The 21,023-nt window shown below is 39.5% G+C and overlaps 1 protein-coding gene across 4 annotated transcripts in view; it reads right to left on the bottom strand.

Annotated features, from left to right (window-relative positions):
• Window positions 1-835: 835 nt before the first annotated feature.
• The window catches only part of PGM2 (phosphoglucomutase 2), a 30,443-nt gene continuing 10,255 nt past the window's right edge, over window positions 836-21,023 (bottom strand). For all 4 annotated transcript variants that reach the window (XM_075930587.1, XM_075930588.1, XM_006129538.4 and 1 more), the window contains 13 exons: window positions 20,834-21,001; window positions 18,040-18,146; window positions 17,589-17,673; window positions 15,365-15,448; window positions 14,331-14,524; window positions 13,410-13,599; window positions 12,552-12,649; window positions 9,435-9,615; window positions 9,233-9,326; window positions 7,670-7,799; window positions 4,557-4,746; window positions 3,591-3,724; window positions 836-1,207 (listed from right to left, as the gene is read on the bottom strand). In XM_075930587.1, coding sequence (XP_075786702.1) covers window positions 1,105-1,207; window positions 3,591-3,724; window positions 4,557-4,746; window positions 7,670-7,799; window positions 9,233-9,326; window positions 9,435-9,615; window positions 12,552-12,649; window positions 13,410-13,599; window positions 14,331-14,524; window positions 15,365-15,448; window positions 17,589-17,673; window positions 18,040-18,146; window positions 20,834-21,001 — 1,758 coding nt within the window. In that variant the 3' untranslated portion in view covers window positions 836-1,104. The remainder of the gene's footprint in view (window positions 1,208-3,590; window positions 3,725-4,556; window positions 4,747-7,669; window positions 7,800-9,232; window positions 9,327-9,434; window positions 9,616-12,551; window positions 12,650-13,409; window positions 13,600-14,330; window positions 14,525-15,364; window positions 15,449-17,588; window positions 17,674-18,039; window positions 18,147-20,833; window positions 21,002-21,023) is intronic.

Here is a 21,023-nt window from a genome sequence, read left to right on the forward strand (position 1 = left end):
AGGATGATAGCCAGAACCCATTCTGCTACATTGACTAATTTATGCTGACTAGCATAGCTAGTAGTACAAATTCTATGTTCCATATATGTATGCAATAAGCACCAACATTAAGCACAAATATTTTAAATGGTTATGTAGGCTAAAACTAGCCCACACTGTAATCCCGTAACTCCTTTCATGTATGATTTTAGATGTATACAGATAAATTTGTCAATCAAAATCCATTTATTCTATGTGTTAGTACAAGCTAGGAGAGGCACCTTCATGGACCACAACCTCAAAGGTTAGGAATCTAAATAAGGAAGGAACAAAAGTTAGGGAGCTTGGACAAACTGATGGGTTCTATTTTAGTGACATGTGAAGAGATATACAACTTATTATGTATAAATAAATACCAGCTGTAATGTATAACTTGAGGAGCATACCTTCTGTATAAGGTGCATGTAACATCACTGCATGAGACAGCTTCCCAGACACTGATATAGTATATAACCTTGCTCCTGTACTGCTTAGAGCAGTAAAACATGTTCATATGGTTCATTATGAAGTAAAGTATAGAGGCTAAGCAACTAATTACACAACTTATCAAGACTGAGAAATTCATACCCAACCTCCTCAAAATCCTATTATTTTGGCTAAAAATCACCTTTGGAAACCTGCTCTTCTAGGGACATCTACTCTGATTTTACCAAAATTACCCAGAGATTTCTAGTTCCCTTTAGTTACACAGCCCACTTGCAAAGATAAACCTAAGCATATTCATGCAGTGCTATCCAGTTCCTCATCAACATAAATGTTAAAAGCAGATTGCATTTATAGAAATGAAGGCAGGCAAGTATAACAACATATTTTATTAGAACAAGACTTGATTATTGAAACATAACTGCATCAGACAACTTTTAGTTGATAGTTTTCAAAAGGAAACCCTTGCTTTATGAAGATAAGAGAAAACAGAACAAAGAGGAGGAGGAACATCTTGGTAAGGAAATAAATTCTAAACTTTCCTTTTGGTCCTTAAAATGCCCTAGTTTTTAAATAGTGTAGAGTTTTGCTCAAAACACACCGCAAAGGAAAGTGCAATTAAAGAAACCAGCTACAGTTGTTTTACTCTGTCTTGGGCTGCAGTTTATATTTTTTTGGTTGAAAGAAATACTCTTCAATAGCACTGACCAGCTCATCTAATTCATTCTTCAGTTGGTCCGGGTCACTAAGAAACAAAAAAGAAAACCAAACAAATCATTGCAGAATAGCAAAAATTACTAGAAGGAAAAAAAAAAGATTCTGAGGGCTTGTCAAGACAGTGCGTGGCAAAGATGGGTTGTAAATTGCAGTATGCTAGCATGCTATGCACTAGCAAACTCCAGCTACGTGGACCCTGCTATTTCATGACAAAAAATAGTAATTGTTAGTCTAACACTCAGTGTGATGTTTTAACCAAACATTTTAAATTAATACTAGTAGCAATTGTGTGCTTTCTTTCTTAAAAATACATGTGGGGACTATGTCAGTGTTTAGTTTTAATCTTTGTGTATCAAGGAGCTGAATTTACATGTTTGTCCATGTTTTTCAAAATGTAATTGGATATGAGACAAAATCTGATTTCAGCTATAAATCTTCCCATTACATCCATAATTCATGGTTAGCGATATGGACTTTATATAAAATTTTCTTTTATTTGTGATTAAGCTAATGGTATTTATAGTTTAACAAGTTTGATATAAATAAATAAAAATAAGCTAGCTAGCTATACCCACACATACATACTTTGTAACCTAGCTGTTGATGCTCATCTTAGATTGTAAAAATCAAGAATTGTCTTTCATATATTGTTTTACAGCGTCCATCACAATGGGATTGAGGCCGTTAGGAAAATACTACCATAATATTCAATAATAAATATTTATACTAGGAATTTAAGTGACTACTCAAGTAGTCGACTACCCCATAAGCTTAGGCCTATTGGGTGTTCGAGTCAATACTCTCGAATACTCACTTTGTCCACCCTACTTGTTGCCAATGATACAGAGGCAGCAAGGGGGAAGGAAGCAGGAGCTGTTGCTGGGTGAGTGGACAGGGGAGGCACAGCTGCAGTGGTCCCCGAGATGGCACAAGCTGACCCCGCTGTAGCAGCTAATCCTGCTGTGGCTGTGCAGTTTAAATGTAGAAGGAGCCAGGCTACCCGCCTACTCGATTAGCTATTTAACCACTACTTAACCTCCCTAATATAAACATGAATTGAGCAATTCACAGACAGTGTTTTCTGGTTTCTATTTGAGTTAGTCATTAGTGTCCAAAATCTTCAATATCATTAATAGCTGAGCAGTAAAAAGTTATGAATAGATACAGAAAAAGAAATGCAAACTTTTCCACAATACACTATAAATGTACTTTAGCTACAACATAGCATACAGATATGGCAGTCTCCATTCACATTCAATTCTTGGTTTCTGATGAAACTTTCAAAGCTGTGTCTTTGTTTTGTGGACACCAGCTATTCTTTTCATAGAAAGGATGGTTCAAGACACTACCAAACTGGGCTAGATCTGAACTGAGTAACCTAAAAGTACATATGGCTAATTGTCAAAGCTACAAGGCACATTTTCTTGCCTCCTTTTTAAAAACAGGGAAAAAGGAATTATAGAAGGAGGGTACTTTAAAATTTGAAGTTGCTTGCCTTTAAGAGGGTAAGTTATATTAATTACAGTGTTGCACTTAGGATATTACTTGTGATGATTTCTAAAAAGCCTAAAGCATACAGACGTGCCAGTTTTTAGTATTTGTATGTCTATATAAATATACTGTAGGTTGAAAGATGAAAGATAAGAGCCTCTGATGAGGAAGAATCCAGAAGACTCATCACATGTTTGAGAATATATTTTGAAAAAAAAAAAAAAAAAAAACTCTCAATACTTTTTATATATGAAAATGGACCAAACTGATCCCGCTCTCAGACAAATGGGCTACATATCAAGGTGTTATTTACTTATGATCAAATCAATGTCCGAGGCTTCTGAATCAAAGGAGTAAGTATAGGTTTTTTCAATAATATTATCAGGGCTTTAATTACTAACTGAACCAGTAAAAAAAAAAAAAAAAAAAAAAAATGTTCAAAGGAAGTGCCCATTTCAAGTTGCCTTAGAATATTTTAAAATGCAAATTTAAAATGGCATCAAGTACAGAGTCCCTTTCTGCTCTTACTGAAGTCAGGATACAGTTCGATGAAATTTTGGCAACAGCAAGAATAGCCATTGCAGGAGGCCCCCGCTTTACAATGGCCCAATTTACAACCCCCCACACTAATGACCTTTTCCGTAAGTGCGGAAGGAGCCGAAATCCCCCAATTTACAACCTTGGCCCCACATTTACGATGGCACACGACACCTGTCATGAATGCGGGCTCGAGTTACGATGCCCCTGACTTGCGACGCTATCCCAATAACTGATCGCATCACAAGTCGGGGGTGGGGGGGTGGGGGCAGCCTGTAATTGTGCAAAATTAAAGCTTGGAATACACTCTTTAGGAAAAAATGTAATATTAAAAACAGACCTTTAAAAATAACTGAAATTAATCCTAAAAAGCAACACAATACCTGTTTCCAGGAGGCGCGCACAGTTCAGAATAGTATTTGATTTTTGGTTCTGTGCCACTGGTCCTCATAGTAGCCACCCCTCCATTAGCGAAAGTAAATGTTATCATTTGGCTACTTTTACTGGTAGGAAGCACCTAAAAATGCATAGAATCATTTCCTTAAAAGTTTGGTACTTTAATATATATAATGAGTTTTAAATGCAAAGGAAAAAACCCAACAATTTGTATTCAGTACAAAATGCAAACTAAATTATTTTGTCCTCTTGACTTCAACCACCATGTTGGAAAGTTTCAGAGGGGTAGCCAAGTTAGTCTGTAACTGGAAAAACAACAAATAGTCTAGTAGCTCCTTAAAGACTAACAAAACGCGTAGACGGTATTTGAGCTTTCGTGGATATTCCTCTGAAGAAGTAGAATTTTGTTGTTTTTCACCATGTTGGAGTTAGTCAAAATCTTACCTTCAACCTAAGATTTGAAAATTGAAGCACTGGCATGGCTTGTGAGTCACTACTAGATAAAACATCATGAAATCTTGTCAAGGTTTTCGTAGCATATGGAAAGAGCTACATGACACACATGCTCAGTGTCTATCAAAGCAAAAAAGTACAAATCTCCCGTGTAGAACCAATATTCTAAAAAAAGGCTAACAAACTCAGAACTTCAAGTCTGAATAGATATTTTACATTTCTTATATCACTGCTGAAGGGAAGAGAATCCCTCTAAAATAGTAGGAAAAAACAGAGAAACTTGAAGCTGTAGTAAACAGCACTATCCTCTGCATGAAATGTTAGTCAGCCACGGAAGCTCAGTTGAGACCAAAAAAAAAAAAATCACAAAATATGGTGACGAGAATCGATGTGGTTTTTAGTTGGTATTTCTACTTTTCTCTCAATGTTAAACATACTATTCGATCAGATTTTATAGTCCTATGATTATCAGATTTTTTTTTTTACAAAATTATACTTACAGCCTTTTGATCAGGCTGGCTGTTATCATAGCCAGTAGTTAGATCCCTTACTCCAGAAACTTTAAATTTGCCACATGATTTTGGATAAGTGTTCTTTCCATCAAAATTTCTAAGATTCTCAAATAGATCTTTAATAACCTTAGGATCATGGCAGATGAAATATGAAGCTTTGGTAATGTGGTAGCCATACCTGTTAAGAGAAAATACAATTTGAGAACACAGTCACAATCATCTAGATTGTAAAATATATATTTTTAAGTCACATTTTTATTTTTGTTAAAAAGACCAAAGCTGTTGGCATTTAGTTTAATATGAACTTTCCCCTCTATTTTAACTGCTGCAAAAATATCATTTTTTATAATAGGGAAGAAAAAGGATAGAACTGCAAATGACAAAAGAACAGTTGACACAGGTACAACAGGGTTCTTCAAGATGTGTCATCCATAACATATTAACAAAACAAAACCAAAAAACCAATTACGCTGCCATAGGTAATTGTCCCTCTGTAGTCCACTCTTTGTGACTAACAAAGAGTAGTTACGGTAGTTTGCTTCTACGTAGATACCTCGTCTATGTAATCATATAGCATGTATCTGCAAAACTTCCAGTAAAACACAGGTCTTATAGGCACAGATAACAAATTATATAAGAAGTAGGGATGTAACAGTGTTGTCGATTAACCGTTAAGCAAAAGCTTATACAGTAAAACTCCAATTGTCGGGCATCCAGTGGTCCGGCACTCCCGATAGTCCAGCACCAACTGGAACCCGGAAGTGCTCCAGCCAGCCGGACAAGAGGAGCTGCTATGAGCCCCATGGGCTCTCACGGCTGGGAAAGGGAAGGGGAGAAGAGGGAAAGGGGCTTATATCCCTGTGACTGGTCTGCCAGGACCCGCACTGTGACCAGCCGGGGAGTGGGTGGGGAACAGCGCAGCAAGGGGCGAAGCCTCCGCCATTTTGCAGGAAAGCGGGTGAAGCCTCACGCTGCTGCCCAAAGTTTCCGGGAGGGGAGCAGGTTCCCCACCCCCCAGATTGCAGTAGTTATCGCCGAGCAGAGGGGTGAGGGGCAGCACTGTGGAACTAACCTGGCAACACCCCAGCTGCTCTGCTCTGCAGCTTCCCCAAGTCCACCGCTCTTCAGTTTCAGCAGCAGCGAACTTGGGAAAGTGGCGAGGAGCAAAGCAGCTGGGGTGCTGCTGGGCATTGAGTAGGAGGGCGAGAGGTGGCACTGCGGGACCAACCTGGCAGCACCCCAGCTGCTCTGCTCCACGCTACTTCCCCAAGTCTGCTGCTGCCGAAACTGACGAGCAGCAGACTTGGGGAAGCTGTAGAGCAGAGCGGCTAGGGGGCTGCAGGGTTGGTCCTGTAGTGCCACCCCTCAACCCCCTGCTTGTCGATTACTACTTCAGTCTGGGGGGTGGGGAGCCCGCTCCCCTCCAGGAAACTCTCAGCAGCGGTGCAGGGCTTCCCCCGCCTTCCTGCAAAATGGTGGAGGGTTCGCCCCTCACCACGCCATTCCCCACCCACCCACCCCCCAGACGCAGTGCAGGTACCAGCAGACCTGTCACAGCCCCCCGCTGGAGTACCTCCCGATACTCCAGCATATCCGATAATCCGGCATCACCTAGGTCCCAAAGGTGCCGGATTATTAGAAGTCTACTGTACGTTAATACTATGGACTACATGCATTTCCCTCCCTGAGGGCCCCCCTCCGTTCACACTGGGTCCAGGACCTACCCCTGCTGCGGCTCTGCATTTAAAATACATTAGGAGCCAAGTGGGCAGGCAGTCCAACTCCGTTCCAGCTCCAACCAGGTCCGGGAGCTCAGACCCCCTTCTCCTAGAGAGGGACTACTATAACTCTACACTGCTGCCTCTTTATCAGAGGGGCACCAGGCAGCGGTCCGTGAGAGGAGCTGGCTTATAAACTGACTCCCCTCATAGACCAGCTCCCACCTGGCACCCACCCAGTATGGAGTGGCAGGGGGGCTCTTTGGGAGTGAGGTCAGAGCACACTGGCTGCCTGTCCCAGCCCCGGGGAATAATGAATTGTCGACTAACCGATAAGAATTCATGAGGTTACTCGACTAATCAATTAACCGATACTCAACATCCCTAATAAAAAGACAGGGTCCCAGTCCTGTGTAGAATCGCAGCTCTAGTTCCCAGTCAAACACATTTCTTTGGCATTTTAAAAGGCATTATATATACACACCAAGAACTGAATGGACCCATGACAGTATTGTAGCTGTGTTGGTCTCAGGATATGAGAGAGAAAAGGTGGATGAATGAATGAGATAGTATCTTTTATTGGTCTAACTTCTGTTTGTGAAAGAAACAAGCTTTCAAGCTACTGAAAAGCTCCTTTGTTTATGTATCTTGTGAAGCCTACAGAAGATCCCTATGGTGGATCATTTCCCAAGATACACAAGCCTTCAAAAGACAAGCCTAGGAGCCTAAATGCACGCACAACTGTGCTAGTTACTAAAACTCATGGCCTTAATTATACTGAATGTATGGCTTATTACAGCATCGTGGTGTAACCCACTAAACCTTTGGTTTTTGTCCTATGACTGCAGGGGTGTTAACAGGCCATTTCACCTTAAAAGTCCCTTTAGAATGTGTGTTAACTTCTTATGCTAAACAATCTATTCCAGCTTATATTTAACAGTGACACTGATTACCACACTCTGACCTGAAAAACTCTATGTAGTTCCAAAGCTTGTCTCTTTCACCAACAGAAGTTGATCCAATAAATATTACCTTACCCACCTTGTCTCTCTCTCTGGGACTAATACAACTGCAACAGAGGCTCCATTTGGTTTCTGGCATATTTTCAAATCTCATTATTGTCGAAGAGATATGCACAGTCACATGAATAAGGGGTCATAAGATTCAAACTGAACAGTTAGTTGAGGCAACTGTATACTTTATTCTTAAGATGTGGGAAGAGAATAAAGCTTTGTTTTTATGAAACAGGGCAACTTGTAGATAGATAATTAGTGTTGTAAAAGTACTTTGCCTCGATACTATATTACACAATATTAAGTAGCAAGTTAACTAAAGCATTGAGATGGTGAATATCTGAAAATGAGACAATTAAATTAAACTCACTCTTCATATATAGCTTTCAGCTGCTGAGACAAAGACAAATTCTTAGTTGCTAGCCAACTAGACAACTCTGCAGTTATTACAGCAGCACTGACACCATCTTTGTCCAGGACAACAGGGCTGCACATATATCCTAAATAAAAGAAAGCATATAAAAAACTGTAACAAAAGCATATAGAGTATACAGAAAAAACAAGGTTGACCAAAAATACAGATACACTGCAGAAGTTGAAAGTTTATATAGTAATCAAGTATCCTCATGTTCTTATATTAGGAAAAGCATCAATAAAAATTGTAATATGCTAAATTGCAACATTTTGTGCAGAAAAATCACCTGAAGAGATGAAATCACACACTTCAGTACCGTACAAAAATCCATTTAACATTTTCCAACCATTTCTAGAGCATGTCACAAGAGGTACTTTTACAAGTTAAAAAACACAATGGGGAAGCTTAGTCACTGAGTTTGGTCATAAATTTGATTCTTTCTATATGGCAACATGTGTTACTGCCAATGCATCACCAAAAGGCACACTTGCACTAGGTGTTGGAGTGCTATTCCCCCCCAAAAAAACAGTAGCTTCCCATATAGCATGAGTTATCCCAATTTGTGTGTCAATTCATAAAAAAAACCCAATTGTTATTTTAAAATTGCCATCTATGGAAACTTCAACCTCAGATTCCAAGTTAATTTGGTTTCTTTGTGACTTATGCAACCCCTGTAACTATGTTAACAATTCCAATTATAATGTACAAACCAGCTCATTACCATGTGTGCATCACCTCTGCAGTGCTAGAGGAAGTACAGGTTGAACCTCTCTCAACTGGGAATCCCTACTCCGTCAATGTCCGTGGACCACAGAAACCCAGTAGAAGGCCAGAGGCAGGAGCCTTGTGGGAGCCAAGAACTGAGCCAGGCTTCTTGCAGGGAGGCCAGTGGCTGGGATCTCTGCTGTGGGAGTCTGGTTGAGCCAGTGGCAGGGTGACTGTTCCATCAGCGGGCTTTGGCGAGACTGCGGTCTGCTGTGGTGGGGCCAGGAGCCCTGGCAGCAGGACTGCGGGGCTGCTGCAACAGAGCTGGCAGAGTCAGGAGCCCCGACAGCAGGGCCAGTGCTGCCCAGGGTCAGAAATCCTGGCGGCTGAGCAGCAGTCTACCACAGGGAGTTGGGGGGAGAGGTTGTCCTGGTGGCAGGACTGCGGACTGGTGGGGTCAGTTGCCATTGTGGCATAGTTGATGGGGCCGGAATGTGGGATGGAGTAGGAATGCTCATGCATAGGAAGCCTGCTGGAAGACTAGACTAGACCAGGAGCGAAGCCGAGCTGGGGGGCCGAGATAACCACCCCTGGTCTAGCAAAATCCTTCTTTTGGGACCACTCAGGTCCCAAGGATGCCGGATCAGGGAAGTCCAATCTGTAGTAAAAACTTAGCCAGGTAGATCAGATACTTAACACTCATGGGTTATGAGTGTTAAAATGATGGCATTTTTACATATCCACTTTTTGAAGCAGAACTGATCTTTACTGTTATACAGTGCACTAGAGCTATCTGTACTGTTCATTTCTTACCTATTGCTTCTTCAAATGCAAATAAAACAGTTTTCCCCTGGTCCATGAGCTGCTTGGCTCGATTTCCCATCCACTTGAAACCTGTCAATGTCTCCTATAGTGATATTGCAGGGAGAGAAATGTAAGATATGTTGCACAGAAAAAACAAATATGTTGCACAGAAAAAACAAAAACAAGATTAGACTTTTACACAACAGTTTACCTCAAAGTGAAAGCCTTCCTTCAGAGCAATTGCTCTCAAGATTTTGGAAGATACCGTGCTGGACAACATGTACACATCTTTGATGGCACTAGGATCTTGATTCTGATTTTTCCAGCAAGTGAAGATCCACCATCCTAAGAGAGCACCCAACTCATTGCCAGAAAACACTTTCCACTCACCACTGAAAACAAAATGCAATGTAAGCATTACAAAACAATGTAGATGACCAATGTAAAAGAAAATGAAGTCATCTAGTCATTATGGGGGTGTATTTCATTAAACATTCAACACCCACTGAAAATCAATGGGAACTAAGTGTCTTATTTTCCATTTTAAAATATTCTTTACTTTTTTATCCAACTAAAATAAGACATCTTCTTACCATTCCCATTGGTATATGTGCCTGTAAAAAGCTTCAACCATTCACTATTCTCATCTGACAACACAACTGTTAAAGCTGAGGAGAATTGAGAATAAGTATGTTTTTAAATTTTAAACTAAGGTGTTTTGGAGCATCTACTTTAATAAAGAAGTCCTCATATTCACAAGCTATAACACCAACATGACATGGAGGGCAGGGGGGAACACACTTGGTACTCAATGACCATTATTTAAGTGGGGTCAATGGCAGTCTGGACTACTACTTTTCACTTAATCACAAGTATATCTGGACACTGGGTCATCAAGAATGGAAAAGTCTCAAACAGAGAAATATCAAAAGGGTCAAAACTGACTCAATTATTGGAAGAGCAAGGAAAATGATGAAGGGAAAAGCAAAAAAGGAGAGCTGACAAAACTGGTAAAAAAAAATCCAGTTATAAAGGGGAACAAAGACATCACTAAAGCTGACATAAATCAAGACCTAGAAAAACAGTACCTGTTGTGAAAGAGAAGCAGCCTCAGTTTCTTGCATCTATTGATGCCAACAGGTACAAAGTAATGCACAGCAACAGTTTAGTGTAATAGCAGGTGACAAACTACTTGTGCTCTAACAGGAGTTTCTGTCAAGGGAGAAGTACAGACACTGTAGAAGTCCATTCTTAATATACTAATTAGTGTACAAACATCTTCAAAAGGAATTAGAGGAAGAGGACAGGAATGGATTCAAAATGCAAGGACTATGGCTGTCCAAGAGATTAGGAAAGAGGCAAAGAGAAGCAAGTTCACACATTGATGTAAGTGTGCTAAACCACAGGCAGAGTTTCTAACATGGAATATTAAAGTCAGATTTAAAAAAAGATGTGTTTGGCACTCTGCTCTAGAAATACGAACAACTTACCAGGTGATGCTTACTGGTCACCAGTGAATGGACAACTCCACAGGGCCGGACCCCTAACTCCCACGATACCACTTAATCATAACATTTCACCAGTCAACTGATTAGAAGGGATTTTACATCCCTACTTCGCTCTGGGTAAATGTCCCTGTAGAAGCATTTACTTTTCTCTCAATGCAGAGGAAATCTTGTGTGTAAGTTTCACAAATGCAACATCGTTAGCTGCTTGCACCTTTTTCCCCCTAGTTAACACATTTACTCTTTACATTGTATTTTTGCTGGTATGCAAGTGGACTTGGAAATTCTGTTCCTGACTGAAATGTACTTTTGATTTAAAACTTCAATGCATGCATCATTGTGCAAGAGCAGTAGAGAGGAGATAAAGGCAAACACAGGTAGCATGCTGGCTGAATATTAATATTGTGGCATTGACATGGCTACAACTACACAGCATAAAACTTTTTAGAGTAAAAGATGACAGGCTTCATCTACATGTCCTTAATGGATGCAGAGGCGAGGGTGCTGATAAGCCCATTCCTCTTCACAGGTTTCTCTAGTTCTAACAGCTGAGACAATGAAAAACTCTGGAGTTGTAGGAATGAAGAGGATCTCAGTGATTCTGGTGTGGAGAAAGAATTCTTGTGCTCTCCTCTGTGGGAGCTTGAGAGACTCTGTGTTCATCTGAGTGGTATAATCTCAAACCTCTCTATTTCAACAACCACAGTAGGAGACTGTTTCACATCACTCTGCTAACTCATACACAGTGAAATATCATCCACATTGCTCTTGCCAGCAGCAGCACAATGCTATTCCATACTGTAAAGAAATGAAAATCTGAAGTTCAGTGCAGCTCTGTACAGATCAACTTTTGTTCTACCAGATTAGGCAAAATGAGAAACATCAAATTTCTGGATGGTAGTATTTGATGGCACACTCCAAGTGAACAGCTATCAGCTACAGCTTTTTAGCAGCAGTCTGTGTGGTGTAGGTCACTAAAGGAAACTACTGGATGGTGAGCCAGAATTACAAGTTGCATAGGCCGCAAACACATTTGACAAATGTGGCAGGACCCACCCAAACGAGCTTACTTTTTGTGGCCCCAGCAACAGAATCTAGACAGACACAAATATCCAGCTATACATGGTTTACAATGGAACTGAGAACTAGTAGCCAGATCATCAGAAGTTACTGAGTACCTACAAATCTCACAGGAGTCAAAGTGAGTTGCAGATATACAGAATCTCTGATAATCAGTCCCAATATGTCTAATAAATATATCTTAGTATATTTAGTAAATCTCTACCCCCTGTTCTTGCACTGGGAAAAAGATAGTAGGGGGTGGATACGAAAAAATGGTGCAGTCCCCCTCACTGTGGAGGTAAATGAAAGAGTGATATGGAATTACAAATGCTAGTTACTACTTGCTAAATGAAATGAGCAAGAAAGGATTTTTGCAATCTACTACAGAAGATTTCTAGTTAAGAATCTTGATATGCTGTAAAATAGACTAAGATATTTGAGGTAAGGACTGTCTCTTCACATGTGTCTTATTTTTGTACATTACCTAGCACTATGGACTCTTAAGTCAGCACTGCAATCTCTTGGGTGCTATTGCAATATAGCTATCAATTCCCTCCCCTAAACAAACTTTTAGAGCTCTCAGGGTTTTCTTTAACAAACAGAACAAACAAACAAACTATGTGCAAAACCGAAAAGAATCATTACAATCATCATCTAGTCTGACCTACTGCCTAATACAAGCCACAAATGTTCCCAGAGTTAATTCAGGATTCACATCAAATAGCTGTGGTTGACCTACAGCATATTTTTTATTACTATACCTTTCTTGTTTCTCTGCAACAAGGAGTCTATCAGCATCTGGGTCATTTGCTAAGATAATTCCAGCCCCTTCTTTTTCAGCCAAAGCAAAAGATAATATCTAGAAAAAAATGGTAAAGTTTAACACCAGAGAAGGGTTAATATTAAAAGTATTTTCACTTTCCTATAGGCCTGTAACATTCCCATTTTTCACTTGAATCCACAAAGCTATGTTTATAGCAGAAAACACCATACTAGTACTGAGGGGACCCCCTCACTATTGCAGAGATAAATGGGCAGCAGTATTCAAGTAAGCCACAGAGTATGATTTAATTTATTCATCATACTTATTTTGGAGTTGGTTCAAAGCCCATTCAATTCAATGAGACTGCACTGAAGTTAGGGGACCATTCATACAAGTCAGGTTGCTCCCATGGACATTTGCAGGTAAGGCCTTAGATCTCTATATCTGATGTCATCTTACACTGTAGTTTAAATGTTAACAGCTGCTGGATTCATGTTGTTAAAAATGACATTGTAATTGGATAACTTTTAAAGATGAATAAACATTCTCAGGTTTTTTTATTAAGGCCATATGACAATTTTATTTCTCAGGTTAATCCTGAATATTCTACTGGAGAGTTAAAGAAAAAAATATCTTCTAATAGTTTATCTTATGATTAGATAACCAGTTAGTTAAAAGCTAAACTAGAACTATGAAATGACATTTATTAGCTTTTCAAGAAACCTAGTGGTAAGGAAACTCAACATTTAAACCCTGTGTTATAAAATTTTTATACCTAGATTTCTGGTGCAATTTCAGCCTGATATAGGAAACACTTTTTTAACATAGATTGCAAGTATTTTAAAAAGATATTTACCAGTACATCTTTACCCTCTTCGGGATTTGGGTACTTGACTGTTGGAAATTCTGGATCAGGATCTTTCTGTTCAGGAACAGCAAATGGATGTTTAAAGTCAAATGCTTTAAAGGCTGATTGCACAAATTCATGGCCTACCCCATGCACAGAAGTGTGGATGAACTTCAGCTTTGTTTCCTTGTTTATATTCCTGAAATCAAATAAATGAATGATGTTGAATTAACATGGCACTATGCTCTGTATGTTACTTAACAAGGTTCAGAAACAAACAACTCAATACTCTGCAACCATGTTAAACTATGAAACCAAAAGGAACACAGTTTATATTAAAAAGGTAGCTTTTTTACCCCCTATCTCTATCACTATGTTTGACTGCATCAATGCATCCTATCAAGTTTGTTCTATAGAGCGCAGGAGAAGGGAAAGAACAGGTGTTAGGATTCAGTACCCCAAGCTAAATAATGGCATTTCAACAGACTTCAACATAGGAGCAGAAGCTGAACTGAATGACAGTGCTGTATGTTGCTATGTTATTTATCTTTCACTCACTATACTCTTTTGTTAGAATTTTTAAATACTTTAGAGGTACATGCAACTAAGAACTAAAACCACTTTCTCAAACAAATATACAATACTTGTTTGTAATATCACAACATCATTTTTATACATTCCTGGCTTTCTAGTATATCTTGTTTAATGGTTGCTAGGCTCAGGTGATAGTCATCTTTCCAAGTGCAAACTAATGGTTCTTATCATCCTCTTGTAACTATTTAGTCTTTAAGGTGCTATTAGACTATTGATAGTTTTTTAAGTTTTTCCTGTTACAAACTGGGCCACCCCTCTGAAACTGGTAACATTAAAGTTAATCAAGTTAAAAATATAGATTTGTCACCAAGAGAATGATAGTCATCAACAGCTCACCTGTGAAAGCAGTGCTTTTGTATGTCTTTAAAGTAGTCCTTATTGATAGTGACATATGGATCATGAAGTAGCAAACTGCTGTCAATCAGACTGTCATCCCAAGCCTGAGGCCATGGCTCTTGGTTGTCTTCAATAGTTTGAGAGATTCCTTTGTCATGAGGTGATGTTATCTGTGCACCATTTTCCCAATACACCTAAACGGTATCCAGAATACACAGGGGTTATGTTAAACATGTATACCTTTACTAGTTTTAGTTGGCTAAATCCAGGCACAATTCATGGCTGATTATAGTAAATACAGCACAACATACTTGGGATATAGATTTCCCTAAACTTTTTTTTCCCCCTGAGGATGTTGTACCCTCTATTTAAATCCACCATGGAAAACAAGTAGAACACCATCAGGCTCATCTCATTTAGAGATAAACTATATTTCAGCCCATTTGCTAGCTAGGTATTTAATATGTATCCATAATACATTGTATCAATCTAATAGATTCCTCAAATTTAATATACATCCACTATGCCTGAGACAAGACAAGAAAAAAGGAAGATTATTAGTACACAAAAACTGACAATTTTTAAATAGCAAAACCAGTCAAAAATATTTAGCCCCCATGTCACCTACTATTCTTGGTGTTCAAACTGTTTACTTCGACCCATGAAACAAATCATTAACTATAAAATACTATAAAATTCTTAAAATTTTTAAAAAGTCTGAACAGATCTGAAAAAAACAGCAATATTAGCGGAAATTAAAAATATGTAAATTTTAGACCAAGAAAGCAACACATTCTTGGCAAATGAACACAGGACAGAATGCCAAAGATCTGAGTTCTAATCTTGCCTCTGTCTCTAACTTGCCATATCTTGGTTCAGCCACCTGTCTCATCTGTATAAAGGGGATGATACTACTGACCTCCCTCCTTCCGAGGGCTACCTTGAAGATTAAGGACTGGATAGCTTTATGAACATAGAGTGCTATTATTAGTAATGTCTGAAAATAGTGGAAGATATAAGTTATCCAGGAGTACCTTGTAACCATTATCTTGTTTTGGGTTATGGGAAGCAGTAATCATAATTCCAGCAGAAAGTTTCAGGTGAGTTATTGTGTAGGGCTGAAAAATAATAATATAAAGAGAGTTATTCTGGAGTCTCCCCCTGAGAAATTCTGGTTATCAAGCCATCAATGCACCATACAATCATGATTTTAAGTCTAGAAGATATCTGTTTTCCTTGCCATCTAGTGGTTTGACTACTTAATTGCAAGCATGTCCAGGACCATACATGCCCAATAAATGTAAGGTCAAACAAAGAATATTTGATTTTCCAAAGACTACAGTTTTACTTAATGTACCAAGATACTGAAAACAAAGTGAAACAACATGTATGAAAAAATGCTAGACTTGCTCATTTTACTGCTGTGAAATTTTAAGCGTACTAATTTCCTTCACATTTTTCATTGTAAATTTATATAAAATTAGAGCTAGACAGTATCAATATTTAAGTCAATCAAAATTGATTCCTCCTATTTGGTCACCACAGTGAATGATTTTTTGTCATCATCAAGACCAGTTCCTAATTCAGAGAGCACATTTTAGAAATAAATAATGCTGGTCTCCTGAAATCAGTAGCCAGTCCACTTTGTTACCAGACTGGTCTACAAAGTTGGTAAGCATTGTGCACACTGGGTTAGACACCGAATGTTTGATAGCTGCATGACAGCCCAGCATGGCCAAAAGGAGTGAACTACTAGTCAATAGTGAAACAGGTATTACAGGCAGTCCCCGACTTACGTGGATCCGACTTACGTCGGATCTGCACTTACGAACGGGGCTCTCTCGCCCCGGAGGTCGAGGTAGCGGATTGCTACCTGCGAGCTCCGGGGCGAGAAAGCCCCGTTCGTAAGCTGCTCCGGTGCCCCTGGTCTGCTGGAGACCGTCTACAGCAGACCAGAGGCACCGGGCGGGTTCCCGCGCTTCTGAGGCTTTGCTCTGGCAAAGTCTCAGAGGCACGGGACCCCCCCGTGGCTGCGGCTTGAGTCCCGGTGCCTGTGGTCTGCTGGGGACAGTCCCCATCAGACCACAGGCACCGGGACTCAAGCCGCAGCCGCGGGGGGGTCCCGCGCCTCTGAGACTTTACCAGAGCAAAGCCTCAGAGGCGCGGCACCCCGCTGCCGCTCTGCTCCCAGTGTCCCTGGTCTGCTGGGGGTGGGGGGCGCGCGGCTAGTGTGCTCCCCCCCCCCAGCAGACCAGGCTTTTGTTTTGGAACCTGGAGCAGAGCAGCTGGGGCGCTGCGGATTGGTCCTGCAGCGCCCGCTCTGGGCACTACTGGACCAACCCGGCAGCACCCCAGCTGCTCTGCCCCAGGCGTCCTGATTCAGCCACTGCTGGTCAGTTTCAGCAGTGGCTGAATCAGGACGCCAGGGGCAGAGCAGCTGGGGTGCTGCTGGGTTGGTCCAGTAGCACCGAGGAGCGGTGCTACTGGAGCAACCCAGCAGCACCCCAGCTGCTCTGCCCCAGGCGTCCCCAAGTCAGCCGCTGCTGAAACTGACCAGCGCGGACTACAGGAAGCCCGAGGCAGAGTTGCTCTGCCCCAGGCTTCCTGGAATCAGCGCTGATCAGTTTCAGCAGCAGCTGACTTGAGGAAGCTTGGGGTTCTTAAGTTGAATCTTTATGTAAGTCAGAACTGGCGATCAGTTTCAGCAGCGGCTGAATCTGGACGCCAGTTCCGACTTACATACAGATTCAACTTAAGAACAAACCTACAGTCCCTATCTTGTACGTAACCCGGGGACTGCCTGTAGTGAAAAATTCATACAATATTACATTAAAAGAGAAAATGAAAGCACTATATGAGCAAACATCAGCTATCACTCAAACAGAAATGTAGCAGGAGCTTATCTTCCAAAATTCAATAGGTACAAAAATATCTGTCAAACTCTGGTGGCCCCCCACCAGTCCCACTTTTCAGAAGAACTGCTATCTCGGCAGCAGCAAATCATGGTTAAACAGAATCAGAAACAGAGAACAGGTGCTTCAGGAGAAGCTGAGAAGTTCAGGGGAAAGTATCAACTGCATATCCTAATCATTTCCTCTATGGCTTATTGTACCTGAAGCAGTAAGGATCTGAAATAAGCCTAAACGTAGCAAACCAATGAGCTGATAAACAAATCTGTTTTTTCTATAAAGATAATATTTTTTGTACTTGACAGCACTCTATTATGTTGTATGAAAAAGAAATTATAGACAACCATACCACAAAAGGTGTAGGGGTTATACTGGAGAAGAGATATACGGGAATTCCCTGACTGATAAAAGTTGTTGCAGCAAGCCGTGCAAACCTAAATGACAAAAAAAGTTTATTTGGAAATATACTCATGAGATTCTCTCACTAGACAGTTGTGTAAAACCCACAACGAGCATGTAGATTTGATTCTGATGTAATTCATTTGTTCCTTATTTTGGTTACAAACATGGTCCCAATTTGCAGTACAGACTGGATTTTACCTGTGTTTTGTAACCCAAACACAAAAAGAAAGCAAAGCTAAATTTCTTATCAGATGTACAGTGCATACATGTTTACATTGAAAGTACACCCACATCTAACTGCTCAAAAGAAAATATTGTAGAAACAGTGACCAAGCTACAATAAATTCTATTTAACATGCAGAGAAAAAATTGTATTTTCCATAGAAAATTAAGAGTACCTTTTGCTGCTACTTCCACTTGAAGTATGGGCACGAGCATCAAAACCAATTACTACCCCTCTTTTCTTTAAATCACTGAAGTTCTTTTCAAGGTACCTGCAAAATCCCTAAATACAAAAGCCCCAAAACTCAGTCTTAGTATTTTAAATATGCTTGCAATACATTTTCAAATCTTTTTAAAAAGCCACAAATAAAGTACTCTAAATTGGTTAAGAGCACAATTTTATGGGAGCAAGAAATATTGACTAAAAAAATGGCTAGTCTCCAAACAAAAATAATGAACTGACTAGTTTTATAATGTGAATAATTCCAAATGAAAAATTTAAATCCAGGCAGACAGGGCAAAAATGTTTACTTTGGATTACAGAAATGTATAAGTTATTAATAGATGCCTTTTTCCCCATACTTGTGACCTGAAAAAATAATCACTATTAGTCAATACATTCATTTTTTTCCCCTCAAACCTGAAAATGAAATCGGTTTAGGCTTAAAAGCAGGCTCCACACATGCACCAGCTCCCACCTCTCCCCACCCCCCGCTGCCTGATATAGAGGCAGCAAAGCATGTGTGCGCGCGCATTGTAATCAATAAGTCTATACAGCATACAGGGATAAACTATACATTAACATTCCTAATATAAACTGGAGCTGTCACGCAATTTTAAAAATTAATCACAATTAACTGCACTGTTATATAATGAAAAAATACCATTTAGTTAAGTTTTCTTGAATGTTTCCTACATTTTCAAACACTGATTTCAATTACAGCACAGAATACAAAGAGTACACTGTTGCATTTTTAATTACAAATTACAAATATTTGCCTTGTAAAAAAAACTAAACAAGAAACAGTATTCTAGTAATACAAGTATTGTAATGCAGTCTCTTTATCATGAAAGTTGAACTTACAATTTATCTAAAAACAAACTGTACTCAAAAATACAACTATTTCAATTTAAAACTTTAAAGCCTACAAGGCTGCTCAGTCCTACTTCTTGTTCAGTCAATCACTAAGGGTACGTCTCGACTACATGTCTCTGTCACCAGAGGCATGTAGATTAGGCTACCAGACATAGTAAAATGAAGCGGCAATTTAAATAATCGCCGCTTCATTTAAATTTACATGGCTGCCGCGCTGAGCCGACAAACAGCTGATCAGCTGTTTGTCGGCTCAGCGCGGCAGCCATGTAAATTTAAATGAAGCGGCGATTATTTAAATCACCGCTTCATTTTACTATGTCTGGTAGCCTAATCTACATGCCCCTGGCGACAGAGGCATGTAGTCTAGACGTACCGTAAGAGAAACAAGTTTGTTTATATTTGCAGGAGATAATGCTGTCCGTTTCTTGTTTACAGTGTCACCTGAAAGTGAGAACAGACATTTGCATAGCACTTTTGTAGCAGACATTGCCTGGTATTTACATGCCATGTGCTAATGATTCATATGTCCCTTCATGCTTCTACCACATGCATCCATGCTGATGACAGGATCTGCTCAATAGCTATCCAAAAGCAGTGTAGACTGATGCATATTTATTTTTATTGAGTAAGATGCCACCAGTAGGGTTATGAGTTTGTTGGTTTGTTTTTTTGTGGTTTGGGTTCTGTAGTGTCTGCATTACAGCATTGCTCTTTTAAGACGTCTAAAAGCATGTTCCACACCTCATTCCACTTGGACTTTGGAAGACATGAGATTCTTAAAGCTTGGGTCAAGTTCTATAGCTGTATTTAGAAATCTCACATCAGTATCTTTGTGTTTTGTCAAATCTGCAGCAAGTGTTCTTAAACGAACATCTGCTGAGTCATTATCTGAGACTGCTGTAACATGAAATACATAGCAGAATGCACGTAAACACAGTGCAGGGCACACACAATTCTCCCTCAAGGAGTTCAAAAAATTATTGGATTTGTTACTGGATTTTTTTTTAAACAAATAAGTGTCATCATGGAAGCATTTTGCCTGGAAAGATGGCCAAAGCATGGGGGGGGGGTCATACATATCTGGCCCATGTGTCAGTTTTGTAGCCAGGATTCCATGTTAACACTTGTTCATAGTTTTAATGCCACCTAAAAGTGAGAAACGAGTAGCATTATCTCCCATAAACATTAACTAACTTGTTTGTATTAGCTATTGCCTGAATAAGTAGAAGAACTGGATGGACCTGTAGGATCTCTAGTTTTACACTGTTTTGTTTTTAAGTGCAATTAAGTAACAAAACAAAAAAAAGAAATCTACATTTGTAAATTGCACTTTTACAAAGACGTTGCTCTACAAAATTTGTATTGGTGAGCTGGAAAACACTATTTCTTTAATCATTTTACAGTGCAAATATTTGTAAAGATAATATAAGAGAGCACTGACATTTTGTAATTGATATACTTGAAAATATAGAAAAGCATCCAGAAATATTTAATCAATCTCAATTGGTGTTCTACTATTGTTTAACAATATCATTAAACTGCAATAAATTGAGATTAATTTGAATAATGATTAATGTTTGTATTTAATCATGTGAGTTAACTGATTAACTGACAGCCCTAATATAGCTCAATAAGATGGCAATTTTAAGGTAAAGATTTTAAAACTAGTATTTCAATACATGCTGCTGGGTTTGCTAAAGTAGTTAACATTGGCCTAATTCTGCTCCCACTGAAAACTACCTTTGAGGTTTTGGAGAGTGATTAAGCATAATGTTGTTTCATCTGATTACATTTTTATTAAAATATTCATTTCTTCTAAAAGCAGAAGAAAAGCCTGCAGTTACAGAACAGAAAAAACAAAGTGAACCTGGTACCTGAGTTGTCTGGATAATAGTCAAGTCATTCATCTGAGAAATTCCTGCCCCCATGGCTGCTCTGAGCCCTGCTGTCCCAAACTCCATCCGTGAACCAAAACATTTTTGTAGTTCTCCTGTATTTTTTTCAGCAACCATTTTCTTCACTATTTCTGAGGTTTTAGTATTCTGTAGAAAGATAAATTACAAT

This window comes from Pelodiscus sinensis, chromosome 5 (assembly GCF_049634645.1).
Source record: "Pelodiscus sinensis isolate JC-2024 chromosome 5, ASM4963464v1, whole genome shotgun sequence".
Lineage (NCBI taxonomy): Eukaryota > Metazoa > Chordata > Testudines > Trionychidae > Pelodiscus > Pelodiscus sinensis.